Raw genomic sequence first — 23,827 nt, forward strand, 5'->3', positions numbered from 1 at the left:
CGGTGCGTCTGCAGTCTTCCATCGAAACGAAGCCAGAGTACAGCTGCGTTCCGTGCTAAAATAACGCCATTGGAAGCACGACGTAGGGTTACATCTGTTGTCTGCAGATCTCCATGTCAAGATAGACAGCACAGTACTCGCAAACAAGTCGCTAATAAGTGACAGCAAGGCTCCCGTGAATTAATTTTATTCTGGATAAAGAAAGCAAAGTGAGCTACGGCGTTTGGTTACAACGCTGCTTGCAAAGCGAAATTTTGCATGATCAATGCAGCTGATAGCGACCATTCGTTCACACTTTCGGCAGATTGTTGACGTCGTTATGCGAGCAATCATTTACGTCGGTCGCGACTGTTCCTCATTGTTACATTACGGGGGTTCGGTCTTGAGTGCGTACAGCCCGGACGAAAATGCTTAAGGAAGAAATTTGTTCTTAAACCGCTGCTTGAATAGGTTCAACCAAGGGACACCACGTTGGGCGCCATCTGTGCGATCCTATTTCTGCTCTTGGGGCAAAGCCCACGCCTGGAGATGACACAACACTGAGACAAACTCAACATAGACAAAGAAACGAACCATTTAATTACTCACATGCAAACAAGTTCAACAAACAAGGCCCACTTCCTGACGATTGCCGGAACCAGCGAACGCGCTCACGCTTTTTAACCACAGAAACCAAAAGCCCCTCAACCCTGCTCGTGAGGCAGACAAATGATCTATCAATGGGCTCTTGTGCCATCTATTTGCGGTTGGCGGAAATCACCACACATGTCGTCACCTATATAGACGTTGTAGGCCCCGTTCGTTGACGTTAGTCGCAAAATTGGTCGCCGGTGGTCGCGCGGGTCATCCGGTCGCTGGTGGTACAGGGGTGGTGCTGAAGACTGGTAGGTGATTAATTGGTTCGAATCCTACAACCGACTGCGCCACCTGAGGTTTTTTCTGGGTTTTCCAGCAGACGTTGAGACTAGTGTCGACACAGTTCCCAATGAAGTCAGCCCAGGACGCATACTAAACCCTCATACCCCTTCCTCTTGTCCTCTCTGTCCATGTCCATACGACGCTCATGGCTACAGTTGCGCTTCGTGGAGCTAACACAGGGTTGAAAAAAATTACAAACAGAGCGCCATAGGTCTCTGTATATATTTCATTTGGCAGAAACCTGTGAAAATATATAATGCACAAATAAAGCAGTTGTAATACGACAGCCACGCGACATTTATAGCGCTGTGTCACCTATAATTTTACTTCATGTCACAGCTTGGCCTTTTGCGAGAGCACCACTACTTGTGCCATGTCACGCAGGCTTTCTTCTAGCGCAGATTGAAGCTTCGTGGCAGACGTGTCGGCGTCTGTGTTGCGACAGCTGATGCCGACGAATATAGAATTGAGTTGAAATCCATAGCACACACCGTAGCCGCCGACGGTCTTTGTGCCGTAGAACAGGCCCACCTCGCCACGAGCGGTCACCTGTCGCGCGGTAAACAATACCTGTTGCTCTTTGCCCGAGTTATGACACTATATCTACCTGACTAGTAGCGAGGCGAAAGTTGCAGCTCTCCTTGACACCGTGATCCTGGAAGAGCTTGGGCGTCGGCTTACCTAATTCCTCGGCAGCCTTACGGAGGCCCAGCAGGAGCCTGTCGATCCCACGGCCACTGATGGCCTGGAGAGAATAGGAGAGTGGGGTACTGTATATACTCGCATAAATTAATGCGCTTTTTAGCCTCTAGGAGAAAACGAAGCGCCATACAGCTGGTGCGCTAATTATGCGAAGTAAAATTTGGAAACCCTGCGTTACGGCAGGACGTCACCGTGTGGTATTGCCGGACAAAACCGGGGTGTATGAAATACGCGGAAGAATAGTTCCAACGTATCCTGCGCCCATTTTGATCGACACTTTGTGGATACTTTTGAGCCTGTGCCAGGATTTGTAGCTCGATCGGGTGCCATTACCCCCGACGTCAGTGAATAAACTGTATAATGTCGTTCGCGGATGTTGTGTGCCTGTCTGGGGGGATGATGATGATGCCACTCTTAGTTTATCAGACTGCTTGAATTGATCTTAGCGTGTGTAGCCCGGTGTCCAAGACCACATTTAGACTAAGAGCGACTTCTAACACATCCGGACCACTCCTCCCTATATCATATGCAGAACGGGATACATACTTCTATGGCGTATTCCTTATGTGCGACGACAGCGTTCCTGAGCAGCCGTTCTCGTTCGCTGACATTGAGATCCTTGTTGAGGAAGCTCTTACAGAAGAGACTGCTTTCGTAAGACGCTGACCGGATGGCCTCGGTGCGCCCATGCAAGAAGCGTCGAGTCGAACCACTTTCGTACGTCGCTGTTACTCTTCCGTGGACACTGTAGAAGACGTACACGAATTAAGAGTATGATATGTATAGCACGTAGCTTTGAATGCAAGCAAGCTCCATGTAGGGGTGTATATGATCACATCATAACCGTTCGTAATAAATCGTAGCTAAATGTCGCAAGACATCTATGATCGTGAGCGACGCCACAGTTTATCGTCGTGCGCACACAAATCTGAGCGCACGGCACATCGCATTTCAGTCCGTCGAAGAAAGATAACGTGTCTAAGGCAACTTGAGCCTTGTCGCTGGCTCCCTCGGCCGGGTTCGAACCTCACGCATAGGACGACCCCCATATCCCATTCGAACGTCAAGAAAGTTCGTGGTTCCAATGCTAAGGACTAACTACGGTAAACAGAGCATGTCATATCTGATACCACTCTTTATCCACCTAAGTTCTTTATCCAGTTTATCTACCTTCTAACACAACGCTATACGGACGTGCAGTTTAAACGCATATTGCGCGTTTACCTTGAAGGGGATCTCAATACTTCTCTTTAAGCTGCCTTTATACTATCACCATCGTCAATAGTAAAACTATCATCCATGATTCATAAAACGCTGGTTATCTTCCGCATAGTTCAGGGCTCACTATAGTGCTTGTTGTATGTAGTACAATTGATGTATATATGTTTCGTTGGGAAACAGTATTACTCTTGCCTGCAATGTAATTGCTGTAAATAGTCACTGATTGCTACTTGTTTTGTTTTTCTTTTCTTTTTTGCTTGCATGTTATGTCGGTCCAGCCTCCTTGACAGGCTTCTGCCTTTAGCGGCTCGTCCACGTTTCTGTAAGACCAGAAACGGAAGAGTAATAATAAAAAAAAAGCTAGCAAACACTCTTAAAAATGAACTTGACCACATATCAATCCTAGCCAACCGTCATGCGGAGTGACGTCGAGTGGCGTTACGAAGGCCGTAATTGCCACAATTGTGGCGCCCGGTTTCATCAATTCAGGGGACAAAACGTTGTCATTCGGGACGATGGTTTGCTAGAATCGTGCTATACGGCGAAGCTAAGTGTTTAGAGTGCATCCATGCTTGGATGCACCGCGCATACAGGGTGTCCCAGAAAACGTGTCATTGAATTATAATAAAAAAACTACACCACCTAGAGTCATGCGGTCAATGGCATTTGTTCTTACTGGGTTTTTGCCACCTCCTCATGTGACTGTCGTGTAACGTAAGTTTAATTAAGTAAATTTTTGCGAGCTTAAGTCGGAAATTTGCCTAGTAAAGGTCACTTTTTTACCTCACCAATTTGAAGAGCGTGTCTAATTTAGTCAAATTAATGATAATTGACAGGAATATTCAGGAGCTATTCCATCGGAAAAAATAGCCGAACATCATGCTCTACGGAGGTCACACAGAATAGCGCACGATGAATTTTTCAGCGGAATCTTTGTCAGTCCGACGAAAGGAAGTTGGAAACCCAGCCCTCCCCGACATCGCAGAAAGAGATAAAACAGGAACGGCTTATGACGTCCGACTTTCGCTGAGATAATGCTTTCCCTCTCCCAATTTTAGGAACTGTTCTTTTTCTACTATCACTCTGTGGGCTGGCTTCAGAACCTCCTTTCGTCGCACTGAGAGCGATTGCGCTCAAAAAGTCATCGCGCGCTATGGTTCGGTGCTCCGAAAAGCATGATATTCGGCTATTTTTTCCGATGGGATAGCTCGTGAATATCACTGCGAATTATCATGAATTTGAGTGAACCCGGCACGCTCTTCATATTGGTGGGGTAAAAAAGTGACCTTTACTTGGGAAATTTCCGAGTTCAGTTCGCAAATATTTACATAATTAAACTTGGAGTACATGACATTCACATTAGGAGGTGGCAAAAACCTAATAAGAACAAATGCTGTTGACCGCGTGATTCTAGGTGGCGTAGTTTTTTTTATTATAATTCAATGACACGTTTTCTGGGACACCATGTATACGCGCAGGAGGGGTCAGGATCATACCTATAGGCATGCTCACTCATGCTTAATGTAGCGAATGAGCCGAACAGGAGTGGACAAAATGAGACCCGTGTAGGGGGTGCATGAGTGAGCTGAGCGGAAGATGAGTGAGCAGGAGTCAGAAGCGCCAAACTCTGGCCAAGAGGCCAAATGAACACACACGTGTAATTTTCGAATGATAGACTGCTCGATCCATTAGACCTAGACGCATTTTTTTTTTTTGCCATTGTTTCTGTTTGGTTAGTATCTTCCACAACATTGGTTTCCTTTTCGATTGTTTGTCGACGCCTTTCCGTTTTTCGTGCGGGTGTCGTAATTCCCCGTAAAAGCGGCGTAGAGTATCCGTCTCTGGATGAATGAACATGCCGTACGAAGTCAGTAAATTACCGGTAGTAGGCGAGTTGCAGCGCCATCTGTACAAAGCTGTCCGGACTCAACTTATTCATTTTAATGAATTCCTTGCCGAAGTCTCTGAACACGAAGTTGAGGATGTCCACGTCTTCGGCCATGCTGTTCAAAGATTGAAAGTTACTTTTAATCGATTTCGCAACGTTTCCATGACTTACGTTATCATCCGGGTTTCGGCCTGTCGAATATCTTGCATGATCCGGTCGGTCAATGCAAACTTGAGCTTTTTTGGTTTAAGGCCAGGGTTGCTGGGTGGACCCCAGGTGGTCTTTGCAGCCTTCTTCCTGAGGTCGATAGGTGACAGCATTTTAGTAATTTTGAACTTGAAGGAAATTTGCGCAATTACGACCGAATGTCTCGCAGTGTACTTTCCCATTACGCTATGCAAGTACGTCAGCTATGCGCGCAGCTTTCCTGTCTCGTCTCCCACTCTTCCCTGTTGCCCAAGGAGTGTCTTTCCAAAACAAGGAGAGAAAAGTTCTCCGTTGAGGCGCAGTCTTCTGCATGCATGCTTACGAGTCCCCTTTTATTGCTGCCCTTGTTAGTGGACAGACACTTTGTCACATTTTTTCTCCAAACGTTGCCATTTCCCCTGTGCAGTGCAAAAGTGGCGTAGCGTATAGGTGTATTTCTTTATATGGAACGGAAGTACACATTATGCAATTAATTCATAGTTTCGAGAACTATGACCCCATAGTACGTACAATCTGCTGTCCGCCACGCGACACAGCTCGCGGTAACTGGACACAGTACATGGCGATTCTTGGAGAACCGCCGCTCCGCTGGTTCTTTGGAAATCCAAGAGACGGGACAATGTTCAGTACAGTTAAACTCGGGAAAGATTTACAGCATCTGAGAGCGGACGGTATCCGCAACATGCAATATCCACAAACATACTAGTTTGTCGACAAGTGTATAGGCATCCAGGTCATAGCCTTCTATATACTGATCATGCCTGCCCGCTGAGGGCGAAATGGCCGTTCACCGCACTACTTGGAGGAAGGAAAACTAAGGAGGGAGCACGACCGTTTCTTTCCGAATCACAAAAGTGTAGTGGAAGTGACGACATCATGAGGACGTCAAATCGATCAGGTGACTGGAGGCAGCCAATCTGCGGTGAGACTTCGCCACAACTGGGACAAACAAACTGGGGCAGCTGCCGGCGTGGATGGCGTTTTGTGGCGCCCGGCGAGATACTAGAGAGCTGGGAGAGGAGAATTGTTTGTCCCAGTTGCTTCTCCTCACCCAAACTTCCGGAATCGTGCAAATGACGTCACACTCCCTCCTTATTTTCCTTCCTCCACGCCACACTACGTGGGGGCGCCAGTTTCTCAGGATACACGGGCTCCTTCATAAAGCAGAGCTGCGCCAACTTCGTCGGTAACTCAGACGTAGCACGTTGCCGTTGATCGCATTCTCCCAGTTCCCTCCCTCGCCAACCTCGTCAACTTTACACTTTGCGCATCGCTTCTACCGCGGAAGGGTAGTCGCGCTAGGGTGGTGTAGAGGCCTTTCCGTGCCACCACAGCTGTGCTGTGCTTTCAAGTGTACTTGCAGTTCCCTATTAAGCATGCAGGCCAGTTTTGACTGCACTCAGCTGTAGCATGTCAAAGCCACTAAATAATTTCGCTCCTGGTGTATGATAATAAAGCTTCGTATAACTCATCAGAAATTGCAGCTTACTGCACATTCGGGTGTGGAGAATTCTCTACGGCTTTCCACGAAGGAGGCTGAAGCTATGTGGACTCTGAAACAGACCGCCAACGCAGTTGCGTTGTGGCTTTTTTTTTCTCGTCTTTTGAATTGTTTATATTGATTCATGAAACTTTTCCAACTCTCCCTTCCAACTGTTTATTTTTGAACTAACTAACATTAACTGTTGTGGCTTGTACAGACATGTAAGTGTATATTTGGGATGCTGGGAAAACCGTGACTTGGGTGTTCCACCCACGGTGACCCGTACGTACCCTGTCTGGGCTGTCAGCACAACCAGAGCGAAGGAAACTTCTGTGACTATGGCATTGCTTCCAACGTCTGGACGTGTGACAGTAGCTGGGCCCTTCGCCTACTTTGTGGCAATATCCATCGTGCCAATTGCTCATGTCTCAAGTGCATTGGCGCGTTATTCCACGTCCGTGCGCGTTAATCCGCGGAACGGACAGGGCGTAACCTCACAGCAAGGTACTTGTAAGCTTTTACAGTGCGTGCTGTGCTGTGCTTTGCGCAGAGACGACTGTCCCTCATGCGAAACTCTGCGCCAAAAGCAAAAACGACTGAGAGAGAAAGAGAGATAGAGAGAGAGAGATTAGATGTGAGGCAGTAGTCGAACACTCGAAAAAGGTCTGTCATCTGCATATGTGGAAGGTAGGTTAAGATGACATACGAGGCAGGCCAGATGGTGGTCGGACTCCACGGAAACAGACAAAGAAAAACGAGCCTTAGTTTGGGCCAAGGGACATGAGAAATCGGAGAGTTCAAGCAAAACCCGAATTCTTCTCGATAACGATTGCGACACAAGCCAGTCATGCTACTGATTTCACCTGGATGACACCACATCTCTCGGCTAGATGCGATAACACCGCTTCTCTCGATTTGAGGCCGCGGGTCGTACGCTATCTAGAGCTTAATGGTATCCCAGCATCACTCCCGTTTTTGTCCTTGCTCTTGTTCTTGTTAGTACGTGCATGCTGTCTGCACGCGATCTTAGTTAGCGTGACTTCTTGACCTGCGCGTCGCGCGAAACACCGACGGCACCTGACGCATCTTCATAGCCTACGGCTTCAGAGTAGGTTGCCCGATGTTTTCTTTTTGTACTTTGTTTTCCTGAAAGGCTTGGTATTTTGAACAGGTAAGAAATGTCGTACTGCTGCGTGCCAGGATGCAGGTCCAACGCAAAGAGAAAAGTCAAGGGCATTTCATTTCACGAACTACCGAGTGAAGAAAAACTGCGAGTACGTTGGCTGGAAGTCATACCCCGCCGGAACTGGTGCCCAAACACCACCTCGGGATACACGACTGTTTGCAGCCTCCACTTCCTACCTTTCGACTTCAAGGAAGGATGTAAGAGACGTCGCCTCAAGAAGGGAGCTGTCCCAAGCGCGTTTCAGGACACGTCCTGCGTTCAACCGGACCCCAAAAAGGCAAGGTACGCAGAAGAGGTGGATGACAGCCCAGAAATATCACCCACGGTGGAGGCGGCTGCTACTGGTTCTGTTCTCACGCCCTTGGCGGGAGCGCTCCACCATTCGCCGTCTCCGCCTTGTCTCTTGAACCCTGGTCAGCTTGCGCTCGGTGATAGCAGTCCTAACCGAGAATCGGGAAATGAGCCTGAGGGACTTGGCGGCCGCTCTGAAGGAATTAATGGCCTATCGACCACAGTTAAAGGCCAAGCCATCCAAGCCGACGTCAGTTTGCGAACATCAGCTTCGGTGCTTGAACGGCGAAGGTGGGCGCGGAAGGAAAGAGACCTGAGAGCTCTGGTCCAGCGAGCACTTGATGCGTGTAAGACCGAGCTGAAAAGTTTAAAAGAAGACGAACATGTCTCCCAGTACCTAAACGTGGTTGTGGCTGCGGAGGAAAGTAGTATCCGAGCAAGTTTCCTCGTAGACCAGGTGAAGAATTTTGCGTGTAAGTCGCCGTAGTGGTCCGACATGACTCTAAGACATGCCGTAGTGCCAAGGAGCCTCTCCAGCGTACGAGCTCTCTAAAGCCTACGAGCACCTGAGATCTGCAGATATGCTCAGGTTGCCAAGCAGGAGCACACTGCAACGATTCATGGAGAAACTTGGCACATCAACCGGGCAGGTGTGCTTCACGTCTTTAGTCCAAAAGAGGTTGCAAGTGGAATCAGCCGCGTTCCCCTCAAGCGAAGGTCTGCTCCCTTGTAGTAGACGAAATGAAAATTAAGCAGCGCCTTCAGTATGTGAAGCAACGCGACGCATTTGTTGGAGAAGTGGAACTGGGACCAGATCAGAAGCCTGCCACATCCAACGAGCTCGTTTTGGCTGACGGAATGCTATGTTTCATTCTAAACGGACTTTCTTACCCTCTGAGGATTCCGGTGCGATATTTTTTCACGCGGAACTGCACGGGTGCTCAACTACACGACATTATCCGCTACGTACTGATACAGGTGGAAGGCGCCGGATTTGAAGTAATCCGCATTGTTACCGACAACCACAGAGTTAACGTCCTTGCCATGCGACTGCTATGTGGCGGGAACCTGACACACAGTATTAGCCATACAAATGACACGTCAAGGAAGCTTTTCTTCGCGTATGATCAATGCCATCTTGTCAAAAATGTCCGTTCACAGTTCCTGGCCCGTGATCTCGGTAAGGACGGTGAAGTTTCATCATCGCACATCAAAAAGATGTACAAGATGCAACAGAACAGCGTCATAAAGCCTGTCCGGTTTCTCACGCGAAAGCACGTGTATCCGACAACTGTTGAAAAAATGAATGTCAAGCGTGCTGTTCAGGTCCTGTCAACACCAGTAACAGCAGCCCTAAGGTGCCTTCAAGAGCAGTCTGGCCACACGTGCGGTATCAGCTTTGCCAGCGCTGGTTATGGTTATACGGCTATACGGTTTATGGAAGCTGTCTACCGCTTGTTTCTCCTCATGGACGTAAGCAATTGCACACAGCACGTCCACAAGAACCAACCTGACTGTGAGGAGTACCGCGACGCCGGCGATAGGCGCCTTGAGTGGCTAGAGAAAGACTTCGTCGACTTTCTCAACACTATAAAACGCGACAGCACGAAGAGCCAGTTCCTCAGTCACGGGACATATGAAGGGATTGTGGTCACTTCTGTGTCGAACGCCCGATGAGCCAGGTACCTCCTGGACGAAATGAATGACGAATGAAGTTCCAGTTCGTACTCACCAGAAACATGTCCTCAGACCCAATTGAGTCCTTTTTTTGGATGGCTCCGGAAGTCTTCTGGAAGTAACGACCAAACGGACGCAAAATCAGTGCTCGCTGGAATTGAAAAAGGTCCTAAAAACAGGCTTAGTTTCGACGTCTGCGAACAGTAATGTCCAGCACGATGAGAGTGTCAGTTCAGATGTTGCTCTGCCCCATGGAGAACCACAAGACACCGACGTGGAACACAGGCACAACAGGCAAGGGCAGCCCTCGAGAGGAGTCTGGTGTCCCCACAGCAGCTCCTTCCTACTCATGGCAACACAGCACTGGCAGTGGTTGGGGTTACCTAGCACGCTGCGTGAAGGAGAACGTCCATTGCGACCTGTATATGGCACTGCTGGTGAAGCCCCAGTCAGCGGCACCAATTGACAGACTGATCGACCATCAGGACCGGGGCGGGCTCCTGTACCCGTCTAATAGCCTCCTACGCCTTCTTTCTTGTCTTCAAGAGTTCATAGAAACCTTTCTTAACTGCAGAGGCAGAAAGTTAAGGTCACCACTTAAGCATAGGCGGTCGACTGCGCTGTGGACATTCTTTCAAAGCAAGAAGAACTGAAGTGCCAGAGTTCTGAGCACCATAGGCCCTTGCTTACTATGTTGTGCATGAAATTCTTCCGACCGGTCCTGACGAACTATGCACTCTCAGTGACAGATAAGAACGATTTTGCCAAGCTATTCTTTGCAAAGCCCCTTTCAAAGAAAGCGCTTTAACACCTACGTAGTGATTCCATGTGCATTCTAATCGTTCGACAGATCCCACTGTAGTTAGCCTCACCCTACCCAATCTCACCGCCGTTCCATCGAGCTCCATTTTAATTCTTGTTATTGTCGTCGAATACTTTAGTTGTGTTGGAAGGAACGTTGGTTGAACTGCGGCCGTTTTCTTGTTGTACGCGCATAAGTTGAAACCTCTAGTCATTGTATTGTAATAGAGACCGTAGTGTAGTTATCCCCATCCCACCCAATCTCCCACGTCCTGAAATCCATCATATCAATTTCATGTTTACTTCACATGTTGTCGTAGCATACTTTACTTTAAAAAAAGTTTGTTTTGTGCAAGCCGTGTCCCCGTTATGTCTGCTTTGTCACGAGTGGTCACCGGTCATCCCAAACGTTTTCGGGTGTCTCTAGGACTGGGAGAAGCACACAAATGTTATCAAAAGAGCCCGGGAAGTTAGACATAATTGTACGTGTGGCAGGCAATGCCATGTATCAGAAACCCGCATATAACGAGTGGACCTTTAGACATTCTTGCGCGGTTACGTAAAAACAACGGTTTTTAGGTGCGAGACACACGTGGCGCGCATTTCACCGCGCAGTAGCAGACGACAAAGCACGCACGCATTACATCACATAACAACAAGCGCCGTTCTCCAGCGAGCGCACCCATCTGTATGACCATCACGATCCTGAGAAAGTAGTGCCACCAAAGTGAACGGTCCTTCCGCATGTGTTTCGCGCTCAGAGGGCAGGCATGATCAGTATATAGCTGGCTATGTCCAGGTGCATATTGAGTACATCTGCACATATACAGTCATTGTTAAGAAAACATCTGCATGATAAAGATGATACGTTGCAAACGTTTGTACTTTTCAGACTCTATGCCTCTTCAAGAACATTATGTCATCCAGAGTTGACTCCCAATAGGAGGTATAAAGGTACAGAGCAATGCTAGGGACGGCACATTTTGACGCCATTTTGTATTCACGGCGTGCTCTCGATCATGACTTCCGATAGGCGCCGTGTTTCGCAAACTCTGTTGCCCTGCGACCCATCAAAAATATAAGATATCGAGTGGCATCCCAACCCCTCCCGGCTTTTCACAATGCCACAAGCGTTGCTATTTTCCGTGATTGAGCAGTAATACACATAATTCACGCTTAATCTAAATTTCGTAATTAATATAGCGAATCAGCTGAGCAAGAAACCATAGGAAAAAGAAAACGCTTGCCAGCAGGAATGCTGCTTCCAGTTAATTAAAGTGGGCTTGTTTGTTGAACATCGGAACCGCTGTAACCTAAGCGTTTTTTCTTCTGACGCAGAATGCCGCACAGAGCATGGTCCTAAGGACGTCATTTGCTGTCGCTCTTTTTCAAGTTCACGAGCTGTTCGCTCGGAACCTACGCTGTATCTGTCATGACCCCATGGGATTCGTGACCCACAGTTCGGGAAGCACGGCGGTAGTGGCTGTCGGCAGGGGGCACTACTTGCGGATGAAATACCGCAGCACAGAATCAAGCAGCCTCACCTTATCCCCGCGGATTTGGAGACGTTTCGTTTCTATGCGGAAGCCAGAACAAAATCGCGTCCACGCACATCTTCAACCTTTACCTCCATACACTTACAGAAAAAGCACGAGGTAATCGATGAACGTCACGACCACAGTGCCATCTACTGGTCCATGTTCCAAAATCGTTCCAGATGCCCCATCGGGGCCCACGACCAGCTGTGCAGGAAACGTGGCGCGCGTCACACACAATATTTGCACCAGACAAAGGCAGTTCTTTTCGGGAGTTCTCCTTACTCTCATTACCTGCAAGATCTTGTCGTACCAGCGATTACCAGCTTGTTCGGCCTTGCGACCACCAATGAGCAACTGGAGAGGAGCGACGACAGGCCAGTCTTCTTCCTTGAAGTCCACCTTCTGGTCGAGACATAGGACCAGTATGGAACGCCTGATGACTTCCAGGGATTCCTCGTTTTCTTTTCGTTCTCCAAAACGTAAAAACGGATTACTTAAAAAATACCTGTCGTGATCCCAGTGAGTGTTAATAGCCGGCTGTGATACCAACCAGACACGGTGGTGCTAGTGTGTATGGTGGAGCTGACGTCCATGTTGGCTTCGGTCTCATCCTCCCGTGTTACACAACCTACCAGAAGTTAACCGTACTTAATAGCGTAAAGTAGAAACGTTACCCCTGTTACAGTGAACTAGAAGATGCATAGCGCTGCAAACGTAGGGGATTGCGCCTTGGGATGCACGTCGGGGCTAGAGTCACTAAATAAGCTACGCTTCAGAGTATCGACACTGAGCCGCCATGTTGTTTCGGATGACCTCCAGCCCCACCTCTATTTTGGCAGTAGAAATAGAAGAAGGTGAAGTTCAGCAGTGGAAGAAGACAACACTTCGAAGAGTGCTAAATGGATGGCGCTGGAGGTCATCCGAAACAACATGGCGGCTCAGTGTCGGTACTCTGAAGCGTAGCTTATTTAGTGACTCTAGTCGGGGCAAGTAGCTGCGCGTCCTGGTCGCTCGCGGGCATGCTTTGCAAGTGTGTAATTTTAAATTACATCGCGTCTCAACAACTTACTACGCTTCCATCCCGTCTAGAACAATTACTTTAATCGCAATAATTGTATGCTTATTCTGCTCTTCCTCTTTACCAGAGTTAATAGGAAGACTCTATAGGGAACTTACTCGCCCCGCCGTCAATGAGGATTCTCCTATCCCCGAGCGTGCCCCTCCCCCCCTCCCAGGGCGCAGTCAATACTCGGTCATGGACACTGTTTAGTGGACGAATTTATGTGCCCTAACGACAGAGGAGCTGCTCCGTTCGTTCCCAAACTTGCGCTGTCACGTGAGATAACAAACGGGAAAACTGGTTGATGGAGGAATATGATGGAGGGAACGATGTCCAGCGAAGGAAGCGAGGCAAGCCGCGTAATTGCGTTGAGTCAATGGCGGATCCAAGGGGGGGGGGGGGGGGGTGATCGCCCCCCCCCAAAAAAAAACGTCAGTTCCCCAGCAGCAAAATGTAATGAAAGTCGAGTGCAATAGGGGTGGCCGGGTAGGTGGAAGTCCTTGAACAGACTCGCGAAACTAAAGAACAGTGATAAGACACATACCGTCCACCCCTATTGCACTCGACTTTCAGTACATTGTGCTGCTTGGGTTTATACATTGGATTTCCCTCTCCCCCCTCCCCCACTACACGCTCCGGCAAAGAAACCAGCCTCCCCAAACAGAGGGTCTGGATCTGCCCCTGCGTTGAGTACGTACGAACCTTTTGGATGCATGCTGAAGGTTTATACGCATGGTTTAGACGGTTCACAGGCACTCGCAATTTCATTTAGGTAATTTACAGACGAATCCCTAAACCTTGGTGCCATCAGGCTATGAGTTCATGGAAGGCTGTGTTCGCGTGATATTACAAAATGTCTCATCGTGAGTCGTTCCATTCATTACGAATGGACTCTGTGAGCGTAAATGACACATTTTGGAGACGCTGCATACAATCGTTCCGCCGGAGCGATTGCATTATTTCGACGGCATGCCGTCAGCGTGTGGGCCGTACATAATTTAAGGTCCCTCCCCCCCCATAACTCTACGGACCAGTGCATGTACCTGTCTCAAGTCTATCGTAGACTTCCGCCCACGTCGTTCTGGGGTTCGTAGTAAGGATGCCGACAGGCGGATCGAGGGACCTGGACTGCTCGACGACCTGAAGCAGCTGATGGTAAATATCGTTCTCGTGCAGAGGTTTTCCTCGGTTGTTGTACACCACCACTTGAAATATCTGCAATTTTTACAGGTGATGTATAAGATATACTTACATATACATAGTAGATCATGAAGCCATATACCTCTGTCTTCAGAGAACAGTAACTAAGGTACCTGAAGAAGCGTATTGAGCGAAATCACTTCCCTGATGTCTGACGGCTCCACTTGTGCTCGTAACTATTCCACTATCACTAAATATGTCGTCATAAAGCTGGTATAATGGGCCCAGCTAGCCACAGGGAAAGTGTTGTAGCACCACCAGAAACGCGCTTCCTCCCTCGCTCTGAGGTGATACACGGGAACTAAATCTCGGGATGTCAGCACATTATCGAATTTCTGCAATTGCAGTCTAAGTGCACTCTTAGAAATGAACTTCACCGCATTGCACACTCGTAGCCAAACATCATCTCGAATGATATCGTTATCTGCCCTGATTTGTTGAAAACGGGAGGCGTACGCCTTTTTTGTGACAATTATGAACAGCATAAGTGTCACAAAAATGGCGTACGCCTCCCGTTTTCAACAAATCAGGGCAGATAACGATATCATTCGAGATGATGTTTGGCTACGAGTGTGCAATGCGGTGAAGTTCATTTTTAAGAGTGTGTCTCACAGCGAATTCTTTTAAAAGGTGACTCAGCACCAAATACGTGTTGAGGTAACAGTGCTACATCAATCCTTACCGTATGATGTTTCAGTGAATACAATTTCGCAATTTTATAGACACACACCTGTGTTTTATCTTATATAAATCTACACGCGCCGGCATGCGTGCTCGCCTTGTTATTCAATGCAGGTGGAACAATGTGCTGTCTACACATAAAGCTCATAAAGACATTCAATCATGGTAAATTTCGAAGTGATTGAGCACAGCAGCGCAAAGTTAGACGAAAAAATTCATTGGCCATTTAGCGGTAAATGCGAGAGAAACGCGTTAGCATTAACCGCCTTTTCCGGTTGACTTCCGGTTCCCTAGTTCCAGTCTATACACGACCTCCGGTTGTCCACCTCCAGTCAATGCTTGATTTCCGGTTTGACACTTTGAATTACAATATGTATGTCCATTTAATTAACCTCAATTACTTCCAATCACCTTGTACTTGCCCTTTAATTACCTAAGGTAACCGCAGGAATTCCCTTGTCATAATTTTGCTTGCCTTACTCTCAATTCCCCTATAATTTACGTTCATTACCCATAATTACATTTAGTTACCTCCATATAACCTGCGATTACCTCAGGAATTCTTTCATTTCATTTAATCTTTCTTTTACATATACCTTACATTCGTTACCTTTAAACTGAACTTCCTTATTGTAATTGCCCTTAATTACCTCTAATAATCCTTAATTTTTACCTCATACTCCTTTACCCTTTGACTGCTTCACTTTCAAATCACTTACCCTCTCATATCCCCTTTTCATATATTCACTTATACCGCCGTCTTAGTGAGGCTTCATCTCCCTCCCTCCCTCTCTCTCTCTCTCTCTCTCACACGCGCGCGCGCACGCACATACGTACATACAGCTTTTTCCATTTTGACACTTCTCACGTAGTCACAACAACCAAGATGGAGGTGTGGCAAAGAACAACTGGGGCAGTTGAGACGGTGCTTCCACGACGGCGATGATGCTGAAGACATCCACTTTGGTTGTCTGCTAATTACCTGGGTAATTTCGTTTCTCACTCCGCTCATTTCACGAGCAAAACTTGCGACAGCTGCACGAAAGCACAGTGAAAACTACAACCATCTTGTGAGCAATCGCCGTACCATTTAGCAGGCAGCATGTGCGACACGCCGCCGTCCGCGGTGCCGCTGCTATTCTTCGCAACAACGCCATCTCGATCCTTTGGCTACAAGAATAGCACGTTTCGCATTATAACTTTTCCCTGACCCGATCGGTCACTTCGAAATTTACCAAGACTGAGTGTGCTTCAGAGCTCTCTATGTAGACAACATAGTGTTCTACGTATCTGGACTGAATAATTGGCGAGCACGGCACGCCGGCGCCGTAAGGTAGCTGTTATAGGGTAAGACACTGCACCTACGGAGGACAACATAATTTCGTTTGGCGACGTGCAAGAAACGGCTTTTAGAATACCTCGGAAACTCGGCGTACGTACGTGATTATTATGCATGACGATTATGTGCTTAGGCGGGTTAGGCTCTTCACCATAAACTATAATCTCGTCTCGTTTGCTTCGAGGCATTCGGTAAGCGGCGAGAAGCTTCAGGTACATGTGCATGTCCAACGGGGCCCCACCGGCGACATCGGGCGGTAGAGCCTCTCTGCAGGTTAAGAGGTGCACGGAGATGTTAATACTCCAAGCTAAATAATCTCGCTCAGTGCACATAGTGACCATATAAGAGAGCAGTGAGGAGCAGCTCCCATTATGTATTTTCTTTTTCTTTGACTCTCTGCGTGTTCTACGACAAATATACTACAAATACCATACGTTCTTGGACAAGAACACGCTCTCGATAAGTCGCTCGTTCAATTAGGCAGGGTTTCCAATTATCACCTAGGCTGCATCATTTCCTTGCTCCTTCAGTTGTCTGATTGCAAATGCCCGTTTCCCAGAGGATAAATTGTACTTGCCAGCAGTTAGTGTAGCAGTAGATAAGTGTATAGATAAACCTACCTGTCTATGAGATCCTTGAATTCAACCGACGCGGCAACCAATTTTGCAGCGTGCCTGTAATCACAGTTGGATAAGAGCACAGATACAAACATACTGCATCCTCACGGCATCTGTCTTGCCCACGTCTACAACCGAGTGGATATTGAGTATATCCGCATATATGTCGGCATTGCATTTGTAGGAAAAAAGACGGAATGGCGAAAATATGATACATGTTTCAGCATATCTCGGGAGCGTTATGTCATTCAAAGGTATTCAATAACAGTCGTTGAAGTAACAGAGACGCAAGAGATTGCATACATCAGCGTCATTTTTTTATTTACCCCGTCATCTCAGTCATGGCTCCCTCTATTGGATGGCGGCAGGTACACTAATGCTTATTAGAGGATAAACTGTGGATTTCGGCACGTTCCAGCGAAGGGTGCGGTTTTAGGTGCATCCGTGCAAGTTTAAAAACATTGTTTCTATCCGCAAATCAGCATGCCGTGCGGTTATTCGCGCGGATCCATGCAATATAACCGCACCCGCGCACAACCTTAAAGGGACCATGAAATGATATTTGACAAGCCCACGATAATTTTTAATTTGTTCCCCTGTACTAAAGCTTTCACCCTGTGAAATATGACGTTGAAAATGGTTCGAATAGCGAAGATATTCTATATTAACCACGGGCGTGAACGGCAGCTGCTACGGTCCGCCTCCAAGGCGAACTGGCCGTGAGATCATACACAGAACACGTTGCCGATTCGTGGGCGGGCTTTTGCGAGCCAACTACAAAGAAGCTTGTATGCTTAAATATATTTAAGCATACAAGCTTGTTTGCAGTTGGCTCGCAAAAGCCCGTCCAAAAGCCCGTCGAGACTGGGAGGTACCCGGGTTCGAATCCCGGTGCCGGCTGTGCTGTCTGGGGTTTTTCCTGGGTTTTCCTCAGACGCTTTCAGACATATGTCGGCACAGTTCCCTTAGAAGTCGGCCCAGGACGCACATTCCCCCAGGGCGTGACGTTGCCCACATACGTGAGGCCGACAACGGCAAGCCCTATCACCACCACCACCACCACCACCATTTTTAAGAGTGTATGAAATATGTTTTCTTTTGACTTGGAGAAAAGATTGTATCTAACTGTTGGCACAGAATCCTATGAGAAATGTAATATAGCTGTTGACTGTCAGTATCAGAATGGTTACCGGAGCATGCATCTTTGAACTTCTTCGTCAGAACATACCTCCATCGGTGACATTTTACGAGATGCCGAGTGTCGAACGATCCATATAGACGCTGTGTGTGTCGCATAATCTGTTCCTTCACTGCTGAAAATTTGCCTTTCGCCATATTTCAAGTGATTTCGACGGGAGATGTACGACGTCGTTGTTGTCCAAACCGAAACCATGCACCCACATGGTCCCGCGGGGTGTGTCCTCCTCGTCGTTCACAGTTTGTGGAGAGAATTGGAATGGGATGACGTCAGCCCGCTTCGAAGGCATATATCCAGCGGTCACCCACTACTATTTTTGTCTGATAACTGCGCCCCCGTTGTACTGAATATGGTTAAAAGTCGATGTGTGTACGATAGTGAGGGATTAGGAGAATGGTTTCCTGCAGAGTACTCGGAATTCCCAAAAATCATTTCATGGTCCCTTTAATCAGTTACATACATCTAGGGTACTTGGGCGATGACGGCACGGGAATATGTAGCCCAGTTGGATGTAGTAAAAACACGATGAATAGAGCGAATACCGTAGGAGTAGTAAACCTTAACAATGTAGAGCACGAGTGCAGAGTCGCCGCTTTATCGAGTAAAAAAATAACTAACACAACGAAAAACCATTTCCTCCACGTGACATCTTTGGGATCCATTTAGTATCCACACATTAGATTCGGCAGTAGGTAGCTGCTTGTATATGACAAGCTTCAGGAATGAATAATGAATTCGCTTACTTGAGCATAGCGCTCTCGTCTGCAAACGTCTGTCTGGGACACAGTGTTGCTGGGCTTGAGTAGACGGGGAGAGGGTGGCGCACGTCAAGGTATGTGCCATTGATCCACCATTCCTCGAGCTACACTTAAACCAAGCAGACCGTCGAGGTTACTTTCAGAATATTTTATGTTACTAGACTCAGCGTCTTTTCAGTATAGGACGACACGCACTTACCCAGTTCTCGCGCTTCTTTGACCGTTCCATGATAAACCGGTGAAGCTTTTCCCCCTCACCACCTGGTGCGAGGAATTGTTCGACGACCTGCAGTTGAATGATGTCCATGAAGTGGACGGCGTGCTTACCCACTCTTTAAGTAAGATTGTATATTCTTCTGACGTAGCTGTTTCATGGTTCAAATTTAGCAGGGTCTTTAATGCGTTAAAAAAAAGAGGGCTGGAGCGAAAATAAAATAATAAAAAAACTCAGCTTGGGTTTGCCGTACACGCGACGACTGGTTCGCCCTTCGTACTAAGGGCAGTTGTCTCGCGGGAGACTTCCAATAACCGGGTTGGAAATACATGCATTTCGGCTGGAACAGTGCAAAATTTCCAATAAAGTGGAGCTGTGTGAGTAGCATCATTTCGAAATCGAATCCGAATTGTTTAGTTCAATTTTGAATCGAATACCAACGTTCCCTAAAAGCTCAGTTTGAATATTTCGAATATCTCGCTTTGGAGAATTTTTCAACTCTGTGCCCACTGGGGAATTAATTGGGGGATTGGATACTTCGATCGATTGGGTAATTGGGGGGGGATTGGACACTTAGATCTTGATTGGATTTTTTGTTTGCATTGGTACTTTATGAACCTTTACGAAACTTATAATATTTTTCTCACACAAGATGCTCACACAAGAATCAAGTTTTTTGGAGCAGTCTAAGGAATTGCGCGTGCCGCCTTATATGAGGGCTCCCGAAAACTCGCGCGGCCGGATGTACCTTACCAAAGGCTAATCGCTGATTGGTCAATCGAGCGTCGTTCCCACCTCTTCCGGCGCCCAACTCCTATAATATCTATTCGCCTCGGAATTCGAGGGGAGCGTGGCGTTTCTATTGTTCGACGCCGCTCTGTCTGTCGCCCGCCAAATGCCGCGGCAGGACGCTGGATAAAACATTGGAGAAAACACACTCTGAGTACATCACTGGAAGCACTGCCATGCTGCCTCACCCGTCGGGAAAAGCGATCAAAGGAGTACAGGAATCCAAGAGCTCTCTTCAGAGCTCCACCTCCCGACCTGAATCCATCATGGAGGCGACTCCACCTAGCCCGGACTCCTTTGCGTGAAAACGCCGGAAGCACAATGAGCCACAGCGACCAAACAGCAGCCTGGTCGAAGACAACAGCTGCACCCATAAGATGGAAGAGGACGGCGCTACCCCCTTTTTACATAAGAACGGACGAAAATCCGGTATCCACGTGACCATCCGACCAGTCAACCCATTCCCTCCTCCAAACGAACGCAAATCGAACTGCTGAGGACGTGGGCGCTGTGGATGCACCCATGATGCGGCACAATATCATCGCCGATGGGACCATGACCCTCAGCGTGGCCGTCCCCGCTGCAGCGAAAGCCATCTGCACCATCGACATCCTCGCTGAAGTACAAGTGACCTGCCATGTCCCTGTGCCCTACACCAGGATCATCGGGAAAGTCAGCGGCACGGCAGACCCGCACACGATAAACATCTGCTCGAGTTTCTACGTCCAGACGGCGTCGTGGAAGTGCGGTGTCGTGGAAGCACAGCGCCTCTTCCGCTACAGACCCGGACGGGACGGCGCCCAAAACAAGTTGCCGACCAGCAACGTGCTACTGACCTTTCGTCCCTATGTGCTTATGCCGGACAGGATTACACTGGAATTCAACCACGTTCCACTGACTCGGTGCTTTAACTGTCAAAGTTGCGGGCACATCGCCCGCCACCTCAAGAGTGATGTACGGTGCAAGCGTTGCAGCGCACAGCAGAGTCACAAGGTTTGTCCGAACCCCCCCCCCCCCCCCAGACGAGGTGCGCAAACTGCGGTAGTCGCCACGCGGCGATCTATGGGGGCTGTCCTACCAGAAAGGCGGCGCTTGCAAAGAGGGTCCCTCTGGACCCTCCGAGGAAAGCAGCCAGGGCACGGATCGCAGCCGACAAGCGCTGGCTGTCCAGGAAATCCACCAACGCAACAAGTGACGCCAGAGGAAAAACGAGGCTGCCCACAGCCTCTGAGTCGCAGAGAAGCCGGCGGAGGAGGAGGAGTGTCGTTGAGAGGAACCCGAGAGGTCTGCCTGCCTGATTAGGCGGCATGTTTCTCGGGAAGGGAAAGGTGGTGGAGAGGAGGAGAGGAAAGGGTGAAGTGGAAGACCGAGCGGAATCCGCTGGTGGGGAGGATAGCTGCGTCCATGGGCCGACTTCAGGGGAACTGTGCCGGCATACGCCTATTACACATCTGAGGGAAACCCAGGAAAAACCCCAGACGGCACAGCCGGCCCGCGGATTCGAACCGCGGACCTCCCAGTCTCCAAGCGCACGCGTTACCGCTGCGCCACCGGAGCTGGTACTCCGCTCAAAGCATCAACGGCCCCGGCATTCTGCGAGCCTCCACCCAGCCAAACCCAACCTCAGCGACCGATGAGAAACACCGGCGGCCCAATGGGAAGCAACTATGCTACTCCCGAACCGAAACGCTTCGCTCCCCATCGGCCAAGCGCCATAGACGACCTTGACACCCGGGCCTACCTGTATATATTTCATGACAAGGCTTCTGCAGGGATGGCCCGGCCACCCCTGTCTTCTTTTTTAACTTTTTTTTTCATTTTTGGGATAACAAGCCTCCATTAAGAAGGCTAACCTTCCCTACCCCATACCAACAACAACAGCAAAGCCCCGTGGGGTTGGTTCTTTACAAGTCCATTTGCAAGTTCGTATGGCACTGTTGACGCCGAGATGGATAATGGACGGGAATCGCGATGGAGACGGTGACGACTGAGCGGATTGTGTTTCGGGTTGGCACAAACTCCAACGCGGCGATACGCGTATCGTATAACACGCTTCACAAACTGCGAATTTTCGCGGCTGCCTCGGGCTCATCCACAATGCTGACGTTGAAGTGCGAGAACGAAGAAGCTACGTTTCAGAAATATTGAAAAAAAAAAAAAAAAATTGAAATCTTCGAATACTCAACATCGCCCGTGAATACTGTTCGACTAGCATTAGATATTCGATTCGAATTCGAAGTATAATATATTCGCACAGCTCTACAGTAACGCCACAACTAAAAGAGTGAGAGAAAAAAAAAAAGAGAAAAGAAAATGGAGATCTGGCTATTACGGGAGCCGAAACGAAAAAACGAATTTTTTAAGCATATGCGTATATTCGAATTTTTCGAACACTGAATTCAATAAGTCTGCATTCGGTCCGATTTCCGAATGGGATAAGAAATTTTGTATTGGTATTTTGAATCAAATGGATGTTTGTTACAAACCGAATATACTGGGATAATCCCAAAGTGCACAGGTAAGGTCAAAGACAGTACGCTGTACACATATTTACATCCGCACATATGCTACATATGTATCCGGTCCTGTTGTGCAACTATTCGCTTCGCATTCGATGCGGTTTGAAAATAGTTATTTGAAGCTGTATACAATTTTTAGTCTGGAGTGCTCCCTTAAACAAACAAACAAACAAAATGCATTCAGGACTGCTCGGTAACCTGCTTAATTCACCAAGCAACCTATCGCAGCGACCACGCATAACGATGTCTCGCCATTGGGCAAATAAATAAACAAAAAAGCCCCGAAAAATCAGCCAATGAGACTGCGCTGAAACCCCATATGCGTCGCCATGCTGCCATGACGCGTGGGGATCACGAGTCCATATTCGGCACTGGAAATTCCTGTGCCTACGGACACGGCTGCACGCTCAACCCCTATATACTACGACAATGTCATAATTGGCAACCTCTATGATGAGCCCGTCCGCAAGCTTCGACAGGAGCGCTACACATCGGCCCGTGAGATCTACGTCATGATTGGACAATGGGAATTTGAGTTTTGAACGCGCAGAAGCGGACGTACGACTCCCATAGCAGACGACAGCAAAAGCTCCTATAGAAACGCGTAGAATGAGGATGATAATCAACTTTATAAAGAAGAACCTCTCGTGGGACTCCCACCGCAAGTACAAAAAATCCCGTAAAACTTTGCGTGATAACATTGCGTGATACGGATAACCTAGGCCGAGCCCTCAACACATACTCTCACTCCAGCTCGCGCGGCTGGTTGGCGTGCTGGCCGTGTCACGTCGAGACTGAGAGGTACCCGTGTTCGTTATCCCGGCTGTGCCGTCTTGCGTTTTTCCTCAGACGCAGTCAGACATATGTCGGCACAGTTCCCTTTGAAGTAGGCCCGGGACGCACATTCCCGTCAGAGCGTTAGTCGTGACGTTCCCCACGTCTGTGAAGCCGGCAACTGCGAGCACTTTCAGCACTACTACCACATACTCTCCGGCCGATTGGGCCAAGTGGACTGACGTCACTCCACGAAAGCTACCCGATTGGCGTTCCCACGCGCGTCATACAGTGCCGTCATCTGTACTCGTTTCAGGATGCGGTTTTCTGAAGGTGTTCAACGGATTCCAGAGCCTCTACCGAAAGTTCCGGGATGGGGTGGAAGGAAAGGGGGTTGCCTTTTCTTTCAAACTCACTCTCTCTCTCTTTTGTCGAACAATATGGATACACACATGACGGACGTACCTGTCTTGTGTGATTCAGCTGCTCTTCCGTAACAAGTGGCTTGACAGTCATGAGAAGCTTTTCCATAGACTCCTTAAGAGGTGGTACAGGAAGCTTCGGCAACTCACTCTGTCTGGAGAACATGAGACCCTTTCCGGTAGGGGACGAAGTCATGACGAGAGGCGGTACAGGCTAATAGGTTTTTAGCGCGCGGATTAGAATAGAAATGTTGGTTCGACGAGGGCTCCAATTCGGGCCACTTAATTTTGAGAGCTGGCCGTAGCGAGACAGCACGATCTTCCTCTTCTCCTGCCGGTGCAAA

General features: G+C 48.3%; 1 protein-coding gene across 1 annotated transcript; it reads right to left on the reverse strand.

The window, feature by feature from the left end:
* Positions 1–558: 558 nt before the first annotated feature.
* LOC135368212 (carnitine O-acetyltransferase-like) lies at positions 559–23,803 on the reverse strand. Its single transcript, XM_064601352.1, has 14 exons — positions 23,527–23,803; positions 18,965–19,051; positions 18,751–18,869; positions 16,813–16,866; positions 16,294–16,459; positions 14,016–14,187; positions 12,463–12,540; positions 12,204–12,382; positions 12,016–12,116; positions 4,901–5,026; positions 4,722–4,844; positions 2,167–2,365; positions 1,526–1,663; positions 559–1,467 (listed from the first exon to the last, which is right to left on the reverse strand). The coding sequence occupies exons 1-14, from the start codon at positions 23,677–23,679 to the stop codon at positions 1,252–1,254; spliced, it is 1,911 nt and encodes a 636-aa protein (XP_064457422.1). The 5' UTR covers positions 23,680–23,803; the 3' UTR covers positions 559–1,251.
* Positions 23,804–23,827: the final 24 nt, after the last annotated feature.

Source organism: Ornithodoros turicata, chromosome 9, assembly GCF_037126465.1.
Source record: "Ornithodoros turicata isolate Travis chromosome 9, ASM3712646v1, whole genome shotgun sequence".
Lineage (NCBI taxonomy): Eukaryota > Metazoa > Arthropoda > Arachnida > Ixodida > Argasidae > Ornithodoros > Ornithodoros turicata.